This window comes from Micropterus salmoides, unplaced genomic scaffold (assembly GCF_014851395.1).
Source record: "Micropterus salmoides isolate LMB-PRFRI ecotype aquatic unplaced genomic scaffold, ASM1485139v1 Ms_hic_scaffold_8, whole genome shotgun sequence".
NCBI classification, from domain to species: Eukaryota; Metazoa; Chordata; class Actinopteri; order Centrarchiformes; family Centrarchidae; genus Micropterus; species Micropterus salmoides.
Window position 1 is genome coordinate 37,663,763 of NW_024044570.1, and position 16,363 is coordinate 37,680,125.

The following is a 16,363-nucleotide window of genomic DNA, read 5'->3' on the forward strand; positions in this document are numbered from 1 at the left end:
CTCCCTCCTCCCTTCTCACAGTAATGGCAGCCATTGGTGAAGCAGGGGTGGCGGGAAAGTGCATCTGCATTTCCATGACGTGACCCGGCCTGTAGATCACAGTGAAGTCATACGCCTGTAGCTCCTCAATCCAGCGTGCAAGCTGACCTTCAGGCTCTCTGAAAGAAATGAGCCACTGCAAGGCTGAATGCTCAGTCCTGACAGTGAAGTGGAGGCCCCCATGGTAATATTTGAAATGTCGGACAGCGCTGACCACTGCGAGCAGCTCCCACCTGGTGATACAGTAGCGACGTTCTGCCTTGTTAAATGTCCTGCTGTGGTATGCCACCACTCTCTCTCCATCTGGTATCACCTGAGCCAGCACAGCTCCTGAGGCGACATTGCTGGTGTCAGTGTCAAGGATGAAAGGCATGGTGGGGTCAGGAGGGGAAAGAACTGGGGCCTCCACGAGTGCTCTCTGTAGTGAACGCGGTGTGGCACTCCTCAGTCCACGTGAATGTCTCCCCTTTCTGCAGCAGGCGGAACAGTGGTGCAGCTATGCAGGAAAACCCCCTCACAAACCTTCTGTAGCAGGAGGCCAGGCCCAGGAAGCTCTTCAAGTCCTGAGTCAAGCTGGGGGTGGGCCAGTCCCGCACGGCCCGCACCTTTTCATCCATGGTGCTGACCCCGCCCTCTCCAAGCCTGTGGCCCAAGAATGGGACCTCATGCCTCATAAAACAATACTTCTGGGGGTGCAGTTTCAATCCTGCAGCTGCCACTCTCTCCAACACATGCCTGAGGGCTCTGAGGGCTGACTCAAAGGACCACTTGTGATGAAGGCTGTTTTGGGTCTGGCCTCAGGAGTGAGGGGGACCTGCCAATACCCGCTGCGTAGGTCAGAGAGGAGAACCAGGAGGACCCTGCCACTGTGTCGAGGGCCTCGTCAATGCGTGGGAGGGGATAGGGGTCTTTTTTGGTCACTTTGTTGAGGGGTCTGAAATCCACGCAGAACCGCCAATCATCCTTCAGCTTTTTAGGAACCATGATGACTGGGGAAGCCCAGGAGTTGGTAGAGGGCTCGATGAGCCCTGCCCGTTGCATTTCTTGTAAGGCTTTGTTTGCTGCGGCTTACCTGGCCAAGGGAAGGCGGTGGGGTCTCATCCTAATGGGCTGCACAGTCCCTGTTTCAATGTTGTGCTGGATTCGGTTTGTCCGGCCCACATCATCCTCTGACAGTGAAAAACAGTCTTTGAACTCTAGTATGAGCTGCCACAGCAGGTCCTGTTCAGTCCATCACAGTTTTTCTCCTCCTTCACAGCTAAGATTCTGTCCTTCATGTCAGGCGGAGTGTCAGGGGCTGGTTGAGCGTGTACCCCAGCAGCAGGTAGGGTGGGGGGTTGTGTGGGTGGTTCGTTGAGGGAGGTGCTAGAGTTAGCCATGTTGGATGTTGTTTCAGCTGCTTTTAACCACACCCTCGACCTTGTTTTGGTGTATGGTATTGAAATTGAACATTTAATAGTGTTCCCACAGAATCCCTCTTTGTCCGACCACTGTTTGATAACTTTTGAGTTTGTATTGCTGAACTACACGCCATTAGGCAAAAATTTCTATACAAGATGTCTGTCTGATAGTGCTGTAGCTAAATTTAAGGATGCGATTCCATCAGCTCTAAATTCATTATCAAGTCACAAAGTAACGGAGGACTCCTATGCTAGTTTCAGTCCCTCCCAAATCGATCATCTTGTTGATAGTGCTGCAGGCTCACTGCGATTGACACTGGACTCTGTAGCCCCTCTAAAAAAGAAAATACTAAAACAAAGACAGTTAGCTCCATGGTATAATACTGAAACTTGCAAATTAAAGCAAATATCGTGGAAACTTGAGAGGAATTGGCGTTCCACCAAAGTGGAAAATTCTCGTTTAATTTGGCAAGACAGTCTTAAAACTTATAGGAAGGCCCTCCGCAATGCCAGAGCAGCGTACTACTGGTCATTAATAGAGGAAAATAGGAACAACCCCAGGTTTCTTTTCAGCACTGTAGCCAGGCTGACAGAGAGTCACAGCTCTATTGAGCCAAGTATTCCCATAGCTCTCAGTAGTTACGACTTCATGAGCTTCTTTAATGATAAAATTCTAGCTATTAGAGACAAAATTCACCAAGACCTGCCCTCAACTGGCACCAACTTATCTCTTAACTCAGGAACCTTAGAAACAGCTGTAGAACCAGATATATGTTTAAACTGTTTTGCTTCCCTCAATCTTTACCAACTAACTTCAATAATTTCTTCATCTAAACCATCAACCTGCCTCTTAGACCCCATCCCTACTAGGTTGCTTAAAGATGTTTTACCCTTAGTCAGCACTTCTATACTAGATATGATCAATCTATCTTTATCAACAGGCTATGTACCACAGTACTTTAAAGTAGCTGTAATTAAACCTCTTCTGAAAAAGCCCAAACTTGATCCGGATGTTTTAGCCAACTATAGACCTATATCTAACCTTCCATTTCTCTCTAAGATCCTGGAGAAAGCAGTTGCTAAACAGCTGTGTGACTTTCTACAGAGCAATAGTTTATTTGAGGATTTTCAGTCAGGATTTAGAGCTCATCATAGCACAGAGACAGCACTGGTGAAAATTACTAACGACCTCCTTATTGCATCAGACAAAGGACTTGTCTCTGTACTGGTTTTATTAGATCTTAGTGCTGCATTTGATACCATTGACCATCAGATCCTATTGCAGAGACTGGAACATTTCATTGGCATTAAAGGAATCGCTCTTAGCTGGTTTAAGTCCTATTTATCAGATCGATTTCAGTTTGTACAACGATGAGTCCTTCATGCTTGCCAAAGTTAATCATGGAGTTCCTCAAGGATCTGTCCTCGGACCAATCCTCTTCACTTTATATATGCTTCCTTTAGGCAATATTATCAGGAAATATTCCATAAGCTTTCATTGTTATGCAGATGATACTCAGTTATATCTATCGATCAAACCAGATGAAACTCATCAGTTAGCTAAACTTCAAATGTGCCTTCAGGATGAAACCTGGATGACCTGTAATTTTCTAATTTTAAACTCAGATAAAACTGAAGTTATTGTTCTGGGGCCTAAGCACCTCCGTCTCGTCATTATCTAAAGATATAGTTTCCCTTGATGGCATCGCCCTGGCACCAGCACCACTGTGAGGAATCTTGGAGTTATCTTTGATCAGGACATGTCGTTTAAGTCTGACATTAAGCAAATTTCAAGGACCGCCTTTTTTCACCTACGTAATATTGCGAAAATCAGGAACATCCTGTCTAAAAATGATGCAGAAAAACTAGTCCATGCATTTGTTACTTCTAGGCTGGATTACTGCAATTCTTTATTATCAGGCTGCTCGAAAAAGTCCGTTAAGACTCTTCAGCTGATCCAGAATGCTGCAGCACGTGTTCTGACAGGAACCAGGAAAAGAGATCATATTTCTCCTGTTTTAGCTTCTCTGCTCAGTTTTTCCTTGCCTCTGTCGCCTAGTGCTTGCTCTTGGTGGGAACTGTTGGGTTTCTGTAAATAACATCATAGAGTACGGTCTAGACCTGCTCTTTTATGAAAAGCGCTGTGAGATAACTGTTGTTGTGATTTGGCGCTATATAAATAAAATTGAATTGAATTGAATTGAATAGTACTGTCACTGTGTGAGACACAGCGGAGTCAGGGTGTGGTGGCCACCTAGTCATCTGGATGACATGTACATATGGAAAGGTGAGGGTCCCTCTCCTTGTGTTAATGACACAGTCCAGTGCCTTGAGAACATCCAGCCCCAGTATACAGTCCTCTAGGGCCACGACCCACACCGGACAGTGGATCAACCCCTTCCCCAACTCCAGGGTCACTAAGGCCTCCCCCTACATGGGAGCTCACTCCCTGGTGACTGTCTGCTTCACTATGGTGGGAAAAATGGTTGTTTTATTTCCCACCACATCGGGTTTCACCAGAGTCGCTGAAGAACCTGTGTCCACCAGCGCGGAGCAGCGTGTTCCATCCACAGTAAAAGGTGTGTACCAGCAGTCTCCTACCCAGGTCCGGCCCAGCACCATGAGTTGTGAGCTGACCATCTACATCACCCACCGGTTGCAACGCCCCCACTTGGTTTGTGCAGTGTGCCGTTTTCTCACCTGGTACAGGTCGGGACACAGAACCAGGGATCCGCATCGTCCTGGTTATGCAGTCCCCGTGTCGTTTCCCTGGTTTGCGTTACTGTGGGGACAATGACGGAGAAGGTGGCCAGGCTGTCCACAGCCCCAACAGATTCTGGCACGCAGTCTGGGCCTCTGTTCCTCCCTCAGTGTGGCAGCCACGACGAGTTGTGTCAGTTCCCCCACCCAGGCAGGTGCTGCTATAGTCAACTCAATCCCACTTGCAGCTCTCACCTTTGGTGTTCTGTCAAACATGACTCCCAGAGAATCAGTACCCTGCATTTCTCTTTCTGTAACCAACTCCAAAGCCTCCTGGAGGGACCTGGGGTGAGCCAGCAGTGTCTGGATCGGCAGGTCAGCTGGTAGCAGAGCCTGGAAGAAATGGTCTCTGGCCAATTCACTCTGGATGGGAGGAGGCATATGAGAGTAGGTGCGGTGAACTAGTCCCTCAATGTCGTTGGAAAGATCCTTCAGCGGTTCCCCAGGTCGTCGCTGGCGGCTGCACAGTTTAGAGCGCAGCAGGCTAGCTGCTGAGCAAAGCCCAAACTGCCTCTTCAAAGCTCCAACCAAAGCGTCATAGTTGCTCCTATCAGCAGGGCTTAGTAGCAGAAGACTTGACAAAGCATCACCAGTAAGGCACATCGCTAATTGCAGGGCTTTCTCTTAAGAAGACCAGCCACTGGCCTGAGCTAACAGTTCAAATTGTGCATGGAATGCTTCCCAGTTAGTTTTGCTATCATACCTGGGAGTTTTCATTGTGGGTGAGCATACGGGGCTCGAGAGTCTTGTCCATAAAATAAAGCGACATGTTTTATACCAGTTATGAGCAACAGCTAGCTCGTAGAGAAGCAAGAAGAAACTCTGTGGGCGAATTGGTCCGTCACTTCTGACACCAGTGTAGCGTCCCTCAAATGAGAAGCTTAAGGACTGTGTATTCAAAGAGCCTTAATGAACCCCTCTCAGCCATAAAGGTGTCACTGGAGACACTTAGCAGGACAGCAAAGGGGCTGTCCAACCCCTCTCTCTCCACAGGTCACCTCCGGACATCAAAAGTACCACCCGTCCGGCCTCAACCTGACTCTTTTTCCCACAGAACGGCTGAGCCATAAAACACCACTCCCTTCTTTCTTTTAGCTGATGTGCAAATGTGATAAGCCAGGGCAGCGAAAGGGGGGACACTAATAACTCCTGCCTTCTTAAAAAAAGTTTCATTCTAAACTGTTTTGTTCTGTTTAAATAATATTCCATGCTAAGTTAGTAGTGGCGTTTGCCTCTTAGGTTAGTAGTTATGTCACCATGTTGTTGTTGAAAAGAATCTAAATAAGTTAATTTTGCAGCGTTTTAATTTTCAGCAAGGATCCCTGACATTGCCTCATTTTATGTTGTAACCAATGCTTTATCCAACAAAGGTTAAAGTCAAGGGCAACTGGACTTGGTTGAAGATACTGGAAGACATTTTGTCCCTCATCCAAAGGACATCTTCAGTTCTGACTGACTGGCAGGGAAACTCAGCTATTTAACCTCAGTGGGGTCGTTTGCCAGGGTCATCGATACCGCTGGTTCGTTAGTGTTCCTGGTTGCTGTAACGACAGTCGTTACAGTCGTTAAGACTACCTGTGGCCAAGACTGAACGACCATCGTTGGTATCTTCACCTGAGGCCAATAGGTTACGTTTGTTGAGTTTCCTGGGAAGTGATGAAAGGACAGCATTGTAAGTGGGGGATAAGTGGTGGCGTAGACCCCCTCCCCTGTTCAATGACGGCTTCTCGACCCTGGTGCAGATGGCTTCCTTGACACCTCTTTCAAACCATCCATCTTCTCGGTCTAAAATGTGCACCTGGTGGTCCTCAAACGAGTGTCCTCTGTCCTTCAGATGTAAGTAGACTGCAGAGTCTTGACCTGAGGAGTTGGCCCTTCTGTGTTGAGCCATGCGTTTGTGTAGTGGTTGTTTAGTCTCCCCAATATACAGGTCTGTGCATTCCTCACTGCATTGGACCGCATACACTAGATTGCTTTTCTTGTGTTTGGGTGTGCGGTCTTTGGGGTGGACCAGCATCTGTCTTAGTGTGTTCTTGGGTTTAAAAAACACAGGGATGTTGTGTTTGTTGAAAATCTTCCTGAGTTTCTCTGATACTCCAGACACGTATGGAATCCCAATGTTGTTGCGTTTGACCTTCTTTTCCTCCTCCCCTGTAGTTTTGTTCTTCTTGGATCTTGTGGCTGTTTTCACAAAGGTCCATTTAGGGTATCCACAGGCTGTAAGTGCCCCCTTCAGGTGGTTCTGTTCCTTCTCTCTGGCTTGGGTGCTTGTTGGTATGTTTTCCGCTCTGTGGTGCAGTGTTCTCATGACCCCTAGCTTGTGCTCCAGTGGGTGGTGTGAATCGAAGAGTAGGTATTGGTCTGTGTGTGTGGGTTTTCTTGCAGTGGGGCCTTTAAAGGCCCCACTTTGATGTGTATTTAACCGCATTAACCATAGTTAGTTAATAAATTTCACCGTAATCACAGGAATTGTGTTTGTATTGCCTACCTCCAAGTCCCTGCCACAAGAATTTACCCCTTCGATATGAGACTGACTGATTTATTTAGGATAATTGAGCGATTATTAACTAACTGATCACTAGTGCATAATTGTATAATTATTAAAATGCTACCTAGAGGTCCGGACACTCTGGGAGAATTAAATCTCTGGTGGTGCCCTGCGAAACGAGAGCTGTATGAATTAATATTCTTTGAATAACTTGCAACTAGTATCCAGTCCGTTACAATACTATTGCAGATAGAATTCTTTGACTTATGTTAGATTGAAATATAGTTTCTCAGGCAACATGTGATGCATTTTTTCCATTCTAATTTCAAACCACTATGGTAATACCGCTAGCTCAACATTGGCTGACAGGGGTGGGGTGGGTTGTAACACAAGTGTTACAACCATCCTCTATACATAAAACTAGGGACTTTCTTTGATTTAAGATTTTACAGAGTGCCCTATGCAGTCTGGGCCCACCAAACCCGCACTCCAGGGTTACCAGCATTGTCAAGCACTGTGACTTGTGGCCTGTACTACGATGGGAGTTCAACCTACTCAGAGTTAACTTGGGGTTATCAGGCAAACATGTTTGTTAGTTGAGTCAAAATAATAGCTGCATAATGACAAGATATCAATCTTGTCATATTCTTTAATTGTAATAAAAATATCCTGCTCAGAACTGCTGCTTCATAACATCATCATATTATTTTGATATTATCTCAGATGTTTAGCAAAGTTTGCAGTGCTGCCAAAGTATTTCACTGTCTTTGCACACACATCACACAGAGTGACATTATTACCTTCACAGCTAAAACACAGCCAGAAATGATTTTACAGTCAGCCAGAGTCAGTATTCAATCGCGGGAAATGTAAAGGGCTGCAGCGCCATGCAAAACCGTGGTGAAACCAGCCGCAATTGGATTTCTGATGCGCCTGAAGCAGTGTTATTATGGTAAGGACGGGCTACGAGCGAGCCGAAGGTACTGAAAGATACATACGCGTTTTTTGTGATGTTCTTAGTGACCTTTGACAAAAACAATTTCTTAATAGGTGACAACACCGATTTCATATCTTCTGCTTCCTAGTTTGCGCTACTATCACTGATACATATATCATAACATTTTACTGTACCAAATTGGAGAAATTACAGTCTAAAAACCCCTTCCAGAGCGAAAACTATATAGACAGTTAACATTTCTGCGAACTTTGACCTTTCAGCAAAACAGTTCCTTCATAGGTGACACCACCAATTTAATTTCTTCTGCTTCACAGTGTCCTCTACTACCACTGGTACACATATCACAACATTTTACTGTACCAAATTGGAGAAATTACAGTCTAAAAAATTCAACAGACAGTTAACATACCTGTGAACTTTGTCCAAAACAGTTCCTTCAGGCCTCCTGCTGTGCGTAAACTAACATTCACACAAATTCATACACTGGCGGCAATTCGGGGCTCAGTATCTTGCCCAAGGATACTTTCACACGCAAAGGGGGGACGAGCGGGCCCAACCCGCTCTACCTCCTGAGCCACAGCCGCCCCTTATAGCCGCCTTATAGCACCTTCAAAGATAGGTGCTATATAGCACCGAAACTGGTTCCCCTTTGATTACGAGCCAATAAACCACTTTTAGTGCTATTTGGCACCATTTTTGTTTAGTGTGGATGAAGGATGGTTTAAATGTGCAGCTCCCACTAGTCACCACTATAGGATAAAGGAGATGAACACCAACTTTATGGTTGAAACATTTTTATTCCATGAAAATATTAACCATTGGCACTTAATTTACTATAACAAAATCAACTTTTAAAACTATTTGAATTTGTAAAAAAATAATGAAGTCAGTCCAGGAATGTGGACCAAGCCAAACAAATGGTTCTATTACAGCAGAGACCCAGCATCACCTTGAAATTTGTTTTATTCTGACTTTGTGTAGCGCTCTACCTAATACATGTACCTACCTACCATTTCAAATGTAAAAATGTGGTGAATCAAAATTAGGAGATCAAATAGATCAGATTTGTTACGCCGGTTATGAGATCGTTTAAATTCAGATCTAAATGAGGACTTCGCCAATGTCTGCATTTTTCCAGTTAATCACATCCACCTAGGTAAAACTAAGTCGGTCTAACACAACAGTCCTGCAACAAGGGTAGAAAACCCTCTTTGACATAAATGGGGTGGACAAAATATTAGAAATACCATTGGGTATAAAATGCAATACAACTCACCAGCACCACAATCTCCATTGTCTAAAATGATCATCCCGTCTCTTCTCTTAAATATTTTCAGCAAAAACTGAACAAATTAACCTTCATGAAGGGAGGACTTCTGTACTAGACTGCATTAGGTTTTTACATTTTAACCCCCCCCCGCCATTGGGAAATAGGCCTGGCATATGGACCAACTGGGGGCGAGTTTTGTGCAGCTACTTTAATCAGTGTTACTTCATGCCTGTCTTATCCTTCTGCTTTAAGCAGCTCCAAGAACATTTATCCTTGGACTTTAACCACATCTGGGGTCTTACGTAAAGGGCCAGACTAAACATGTTCCCCTGAGACGGTCCAGTCTGTACGCATTTACTGCTGTCTCCAACAGTTCCCATAGAAGCATTTGCTTTTACTTCTGACCTTTACTCTCAATACAAGAAGCTCCAAAATTATACTCGCAAAACTTCTTGTTGGTGGTTTTTCAGTGCCTATAGTCATATATCCATGAGCATGCCAGTGAGTTTCACACAGGACATATTTTAATGTTAAGTACTAGCTGAAGAAAATATCCAGACTGTCATCAGTGTCAAAGTTCAACCCCCCACTCCTAATGTGTGCTGCTGTAACAGAACCAGAGAGCTAAATTACACAACCGTAAAAAAAATAAACATTCTCCAAAATATACAGCATAAAAGCAAGGCCAAGGGGTCGACACACGGCTCCTTTGTTTCTGCATCAGCCAGACATCTCAGTGAGGTGCTTTGACTTGAAGTCTTTGTAAAAACAAACATTTATACTTTCATATGTCTTCCTCCCCAACATAGGTACAGTGTAATGCCGCACACTGAGCTTCTCAGTGTTGAAAAGGAAATCTATCTCAAATGTTAACTGAAATTAAATTTTGAATTAGTTAGTGGTTTGGTGTGGCTCTGAAGTCTTCAGGTATCATTTTGGGTGCTCTCCAGAAACAATTCATGTCCCACTGTTGGTTCCATTGGTGCTGACTTCTGTATTTTTGTCCTTCCAATGTGAGTGTGTTGTCATCAAAGCCAAGTTCCCTGGTCATGGCCTTTGTAGTTTTATAGCTTTTACTTCGCAGAACTAAACTTAAGCCAAATGATTCTACATTTTAGTGTCAATTTCATTTGTTGCATATTTACATGCACTTCAAACAATTCTATCAGATGTAACAGAAGTGAATTGTAGCTAGTTAAGTAAGGGGCGCACATGAGGAATTCAAGCCATCTTTGGTTTAAAGGGTTAAAGAAATTCTTTGATGGAATTATGAGAAAATCTGCTGTTTGCTCTCTCTTTACTATTGCATGAATTAAAAAGGATCGAAGTCTGTACTGTAAGTCTAACTGCAGCTAACAGAAAACTGGCCTGGGTAACCTGGTTGCAATGACAGATGCCAATATGCAAATACTGCACCAGAATGAAATAAACCTTGAAAGAAGAAGGTTCAGCAACTGACAGATTCCTCTCTGTTACATTCGTAGTGAAGACTAGCAACTGGGTGGAGCTGCCCCGGGCCCCAGACCCTCAATCACTGCATGGCAATTCTGGTGTGGTAATTTGATTACTTCTGTACTTGTTTGGTAATGTGCACCATTAAAGCATGATCTAAACTCAAACTGTGAAGGCCGTAAGGTGGATCCTAAATTTAACTACTTTTAAAGCCTTGTAGAAGGACCCAGTGTGAACCTTTAATCAGGGTCCATGCCAGAGGGGGCTGGGGACTACGCATGCAAGGCAAAGTGAAATTCACACGGGTGGTATAGCGGTGCACATACAGCAGACACAAAACATGAGACGTCCACCAGCAGGTGGGGCTATAATCAAGGTAAGTGTGTTTTGGGCTGTAAGTCCCCACAGTATGTTGCAAATTCAAAACCTTACACTCACACGTTCCCTGAATTTAACTGGATTTCACAATATAGGCCACGCCTATTTATGCCTATATCGTGAAATATGAGAAACCTGCTTTTGTGAGCTCCCAGGTGGTGAGTCTGATCTGCACGGAACTTTGCACAAATCCTTTATGAACTCGCATGATGAAAACTTATTAAGCAGTTTTCACAGCAGTAGCTTTTCATAAAGACAATTATACAGTTAAAATTAAACCAAAACCAATGTCTAACTTTGAAAAGTGACTCCAATAGGAAATAAATGGTAGTGGTGTCAGCAGCTAGTTTTAGATCACGGCTAACGCCCGGGCCACACAGCCTTCATGAGCAGTGTGATGCTTCATCCTGAGAGTTGCTGTCAATTGTGAAAATCGTCTGTTGATAGTCATACTGACATCATACCAGCAACGTGGCACCTTTCATTCCTTTGTCACAGACATACAAATGTTTCCGTTTCAAATTAAAATCCCTCCAGTGTTTCTGTGGACAGAATCTCTTTCAGCTGTTAGCAAGGCTTTTGTTGTATTTTTTTTTTTATAAATGGCAACCTCATTGGGCTGGCAGCAGCAGCAGTTCAGAGACACAGGGAGAGGACAGCAGTGTGGCCCGGGCGTCAGTAGTTGCTAATACAGAAATAGCAAACAGTGTCACTACATACAAAGTATTACATGTAGAGTTAACTCATGTCTGTTTATGCAAGTTGCACATATGATACTACTTTCAAAAAACCGGTCAGCTAACAAAAGCAACTAAAAGCAGCCACTGAAGACTGTAGGAATTTCATGAGCCCATAAAAACTACAGGGGAGTGTTCTGTTGAAATATCATACGGCCATTTAGTGCAGAAAAATAAAACAGCAATTCATATTTCATCATAAAGACTGAATGGCTCCAAAGAACCGCAAACAATTTAGATTACATACAAAGTTCACTGTTATGAAATGGCACACCTGTAAAACAAAGACCTCAAAAGCTCTTCTCATTTTGGGTTTGTTTAGTAACGGACCATCCTGGTGCTCCGTGTTCAAACCTTGATCTATTCACTCCAAAAAAATAAACAAATGATGAAGATGTGCGCATAAACAAACTGAAGACATTCTCTAGGATACATTTGCAGGGCTGTGATCAGGACTAAACACAATTACAATTCTCTTCACTTGTATGCTGGTGCTTCTCACTAAATTCAATTTAACAACAATCTCAGGCTTTCAGACTTAATTAGACATCAAGATTACTTGGAACAAAAAGTATGAGGAAGAACAAAAGCAGCAGCAAGAGTGCTAAAGAAAGACAGCCCTGAAGATAAACACCACTTTGGAAGTTAGAAAATAGATATTAAGGCCGCAGGGGAAAAAGCCAGAATCTTGCATATAACCATCACCTTCCTGTTTCAACAGTGCACCGACCTGCCTGTTGTCCTGTCTCCCTGCGGTCAATGCATGGAGTCAAACTGTTGTCAGACTCATAGTGACACACACAGGCCCTGAGAAAGGTTAGTGCCATCCTGTTGCTAACCTGTAACCCTGACAACAGGGAAGAACTGAATCCAGCTGCCTTCACATCTTTCAGGAAAACTGCAAAGTTATTTATCAATGATTATTTAAAAAAGGACCAGCGTGTAGGCTTTAGTGGCATCTAGCGGTAAAGTCGCAAACAACTGAATACCCCTGGCCTCACCCTACCCTTCCAAGCCTGTAGGAAACCCCAGAGTGGCTGTGAAACTCACGAAAGGCCCTCTCTAAGCCAGTATTTGGTTTGTCCATTCTGGGCTACTGTAGAAACATGGCAGTGCAAACAGGGCTGACTCTGTGGAAGAGGACTTGCTCCCTCTGTAGATATAAAGCTCATTCTGAAGTACTGAAAATACAATTCTTATTTTCTGGTAATTATACACTAATGAAGACATTCTTATGAATATTATATTTAATTTCTGCCATATTCTATCAATAGAACCCCCAAAATCTTACACACTGGTCCTTTAAGGGTTTCTCCTAACTTTGGAATAAACTGAGGAAACACTGCCAGGGAATTTTTAAATAAACATCTTATATTGTATGTAGTGTGTGCTCCGTGATGTGAATGCAGCATTGTGCTGTCCCGTGGACTTTATACAGAGCAAGTCAGAAGGCTAAATGCTGTATAACACACACCTCCACTGTACACACTGCTCTTTCTGTGATAGTTGAATAAAATCCGCTCTGGTCCTGGTCCCTCAGTAGGAAATGACATCATGTCCCGGGCCTGACTGGTTTACATGTGTCCCAGGATATACCAGGGATCTAGTCTTGTACCATGATAAACTCAGGTCCCGTCAAGAGGAGGTGCAACTGGTGTCAGACTCACACGGCAGCATCATGGCCGGCCAGATGGGCCTCAGCACTGCTAAAGGGTGGCAAGTACTCTGAGGAAGGAGATGATGAGGACACAAAACGACTGTCCAACACCGAAAACAAGAGCCTCCAAAGAAATCATCCTCTTCCCCGCTGCCTTATATACACCTGCTATGGCTGCACCTAAAAAAAGGAAGAAAACAACACATAAGTATTCAACAGCTTTATTGTTTAGTTTCACCTAATGTCTGATAAGCTAACAAGCCCAATTTCTCCACAAGACAAAAACAAAATACACACACACACACACACACACACACACACACACACACACTAGAAAATCTTTGTAATTCTCCGACAACACCGGAGCTGTAACTCGGGACAGACTGGGCCTCTTTCGGGCGTGCATTTGGTTTGAAACGCCGTTTCACAGATATTTCCTGAGCTGACTGGTGGCTGTGTGACGCAGGCGCCGATCGCCACAATACGCTTACTTACTACACGTGTATTTCTGCTGTGCATTGTCCCTGTCCGTCAAAGCGGCGGATGACCTGAATATTTCACCCACCCCCGCCTCCAAGTCACCCGCGGGTGCTACTTTCATTGCCTGTGTGACACTAAAGTTTCTGTAGTGTCTGCTTCTGTCAAGCTTAAGGCCGTTGCATATTCACATTTTGGCCTTTTTTTTTTTTTTTTTTAAACCAGTGCATAAATTAAATAGTCAAAATGTGCTTTTTACTCAGTGTTTCCTACAGGATTTGGAGAGACTATGATGGGTGGGTCCGAGGCCCAAAAGTTAAGGAAAAGTCTGGTAAAGTAAATTCCATGCGTCTATTTACTTTTAATGGGCACGTGTAATTTGTTTTATATTTTCTGTGAATATAACCCAATTAATCTTATTTCCATCCTGTATAGACACCTTATTTTGAAAACTGGACGTTTTCACGTGTATCCTTGTGCTAAATTTATACAACCATCACACACACACACACACACACACACCCCAACTTACTGGTGAGGACTCCCCCACAAACTGGTCCCACGATGCCCATGAGGAGGATGGCGATGGGCATGAATCGGGCCATCTTGTGCTGGCGCAGCGTCGCAAGGGAGAGCAGAGCTGCAGGCAGGTGGAACACCAGAGAGGAGACTGCTGCCCACAAAAACACTCCGTACCACATCTCTGGACAAACACACATCATGCAGTCACACGTCACCTCATGTCAATCACTTTTTGGACAATGGAAATTATTAATTATCTGCAGCTCTGTCTTCAATGCACAGCTGGAATGCTGAAAATGCTGAAAACTATAAGTGAAGTGTAATTCTTATTAAGATGGAGTAAGGCACAGGTTAAGATATATGTAACAACACTGCACACCCACAAACCCAGACCATGGTATAGCCAATCTCACAGTAAAATGTAAGAGCAATTCAGAGCAACATAAATGCTTTCATTGCAGTAAGTGACAAATCTCCAGGAGAACAGTCAGCTATACTCCAACAACTGGACTGGACTGGACTGCTCATACCTTCACTTATAATAGCGGTACTATTTACACTGCTTTATATTTTCCAGCGTTCATGCTGTTGTGTCCACACTGGATCTTATAACTCAACATCTTGTCTGTAACGTTATGTTAGTCCTTGAACACTACTATATGAAAAAAAAGCCTCGACAGGGTTAGCAATCGAATATTGAATTAATGTATGACTCACTACACGAATACAAGCAATGGACAAGTTCTTCAGTGGTCCTACTGTAACGTTACAAAGCGACGTACAAAATGACAATCTTAAATATAACCGAATATAAAAGTTGTTTTTAACAACGTTTGAGATGATTAATTTAAGTTACACACTCTACCCAAAAATAATACCACACATTTAGTTCGACAACAACCGCTGCGATGAAGCAGGAAGTTAGCCATTTCACCAACAATCTAACCTACAGTGATAGCGTACATTTCCAATGGAATTACGAATTAGTTCGTTAAAGAAAAATTCTGAATACGACGTGGTGTGATATTTAGCCACCCCGCAGTTCAGCACTAACATACAGCCTGTGTAGTTAACAAGCTAACGTTAACTGTTAGCAAACATTAGCCCACCTGAGAAGTCGCTGAGAGACGTGTCGTTGCCTCGGAGTGTGCCATTTTTTCTCGGCACTAAATTCAAACCGAGTATTTGCTGGACAAAGCCTATCTCGCTATACCTATCCTGCATGTCTCACACTGACACTATAACGTTACACTGCATGGATAAAAGATGTCCAGCAGACGTGTAAAAACACGAGTCGGTCAGGGATTTGCCAAGACCCGTTGTTGACGCAAGACTAGCTAACATCAAGCTAGCTGTCAACAGAACTTGTTTTGACGTCACATTGTAGGTTTAAGCCTCCAGCTGGGTCTGTCAGGTAGCACTCTAACAACAAGACCTCACTGGAGTTTTAAAAAAAAATATCAAGCTGTGGTCATAACACTACAGATTAAACAAATTAGGTATTGGACAGTAAATATCAACGCTAAGTGTCAAGCTAAAATCTCCCCTCAATGAAGACAAAGAGTTGGATTTTTTTGTGGCTAGGAATTCCGCTGCCTGCCAGGCTAGACCCAGGGAGGATGGCGCACACTATAGGACAAACAGCAGCAAAGGTCATTTTTAATCTTAGTACAAATCTCCCTTCTTGGTATTTACTTCCAGATTACAACTAAAAATGTTTGTTTCATTCACTGAAAACCATAATGACGTTTTAGAGAAAGGCTATGGGTGTTAGCATCCAAATTGTATTTTAGTTCCCAGACACATGCTGCCAGATTGCCTTGAGTTTTGAGATACACCCAAACCTTTGGAAAAAACATTTCCAGAGCTTATAGGTTCAAGGTACAATTACATGCAAATATAGGTCAATATTAGGGAAATAGGAAAATAAAATGCACTCTCAGTTGTTACTTACAGTCTTCAAAGTATTATGCATAGTATATATTATATTTAGTATGCAAACTACAACCACAAATAACATTCTTTATATTATGCTGATAATTTTCAAAAGGTATACCACATGTATATTTCAAAATGGGTTTACTTTATAGAGTTACATCGCTGCTGGGGAAATGCAAAACATTCATAATTAAAATGTCTTTGTTAAGATAATGCTCAAAGTTATGAGGTATCGGGCTATCCCAATTTAGACAGTGGGCTCAGAGAAAAACATCAGTATGCCTATA

The 16,363-nt window shown here is 43.4% G+C and overlaps 1 protein-coding gene across 1 annotated transcript; it reads right to left on the bottom strand.

Moving 5' to 3' along the window:
* Positions 1-8,422: 8,422 nt before the first annotated feature.
* Positions 8,423-15,496, bottom strand: tmem170a (transmembrane protein 170A). The gene is made up of 3 exons (XM_038705539.1): positions 15,248-15,496; positions 14,149-14,319; positions 8,423-13,319 (listed from the first exon to the last, which is right to left on the bottom strand). Exons 1-3 carry the CDS (start codon positions 15,360-15,362, stop codon positions 13,189-13,191), a joined length of 417 nt encoding a protein of 138 aa, XP_038561467.1. The 5' UTR covers positions 15,363-15,496; the 3' UTR covers positions 8,423-13,188.
* Between the last annotated feature and the right edge of the window lie 867 nt (positions 15,497-16,363).

Bases quoted from the DNA above. Each gene is read 5' to 3' on its own strand.
- tmem170a (XM_038705539.1), bottom strand. From the start codon at position 15,362: ATGCAGGATAGGTATAGCGAGATAGGCTTTGTCCAGCAAATACTCGGT. The intron at 14,320-15,247 runs GTGGGCTAATGT...GTGTTTGTCCAG, and splicing joins GTCTCTCAGCGACTTCTCAG to AGATGTGGTACGGAGTGTTT. The intron at 13,320-14,148 runs GTAAGTTGGGGT...TCCTTTTTTTAG, and splicing joins TTGTGGGGGAGTCCTCACCA to GTGCAGCCATAGCAGGTGTA.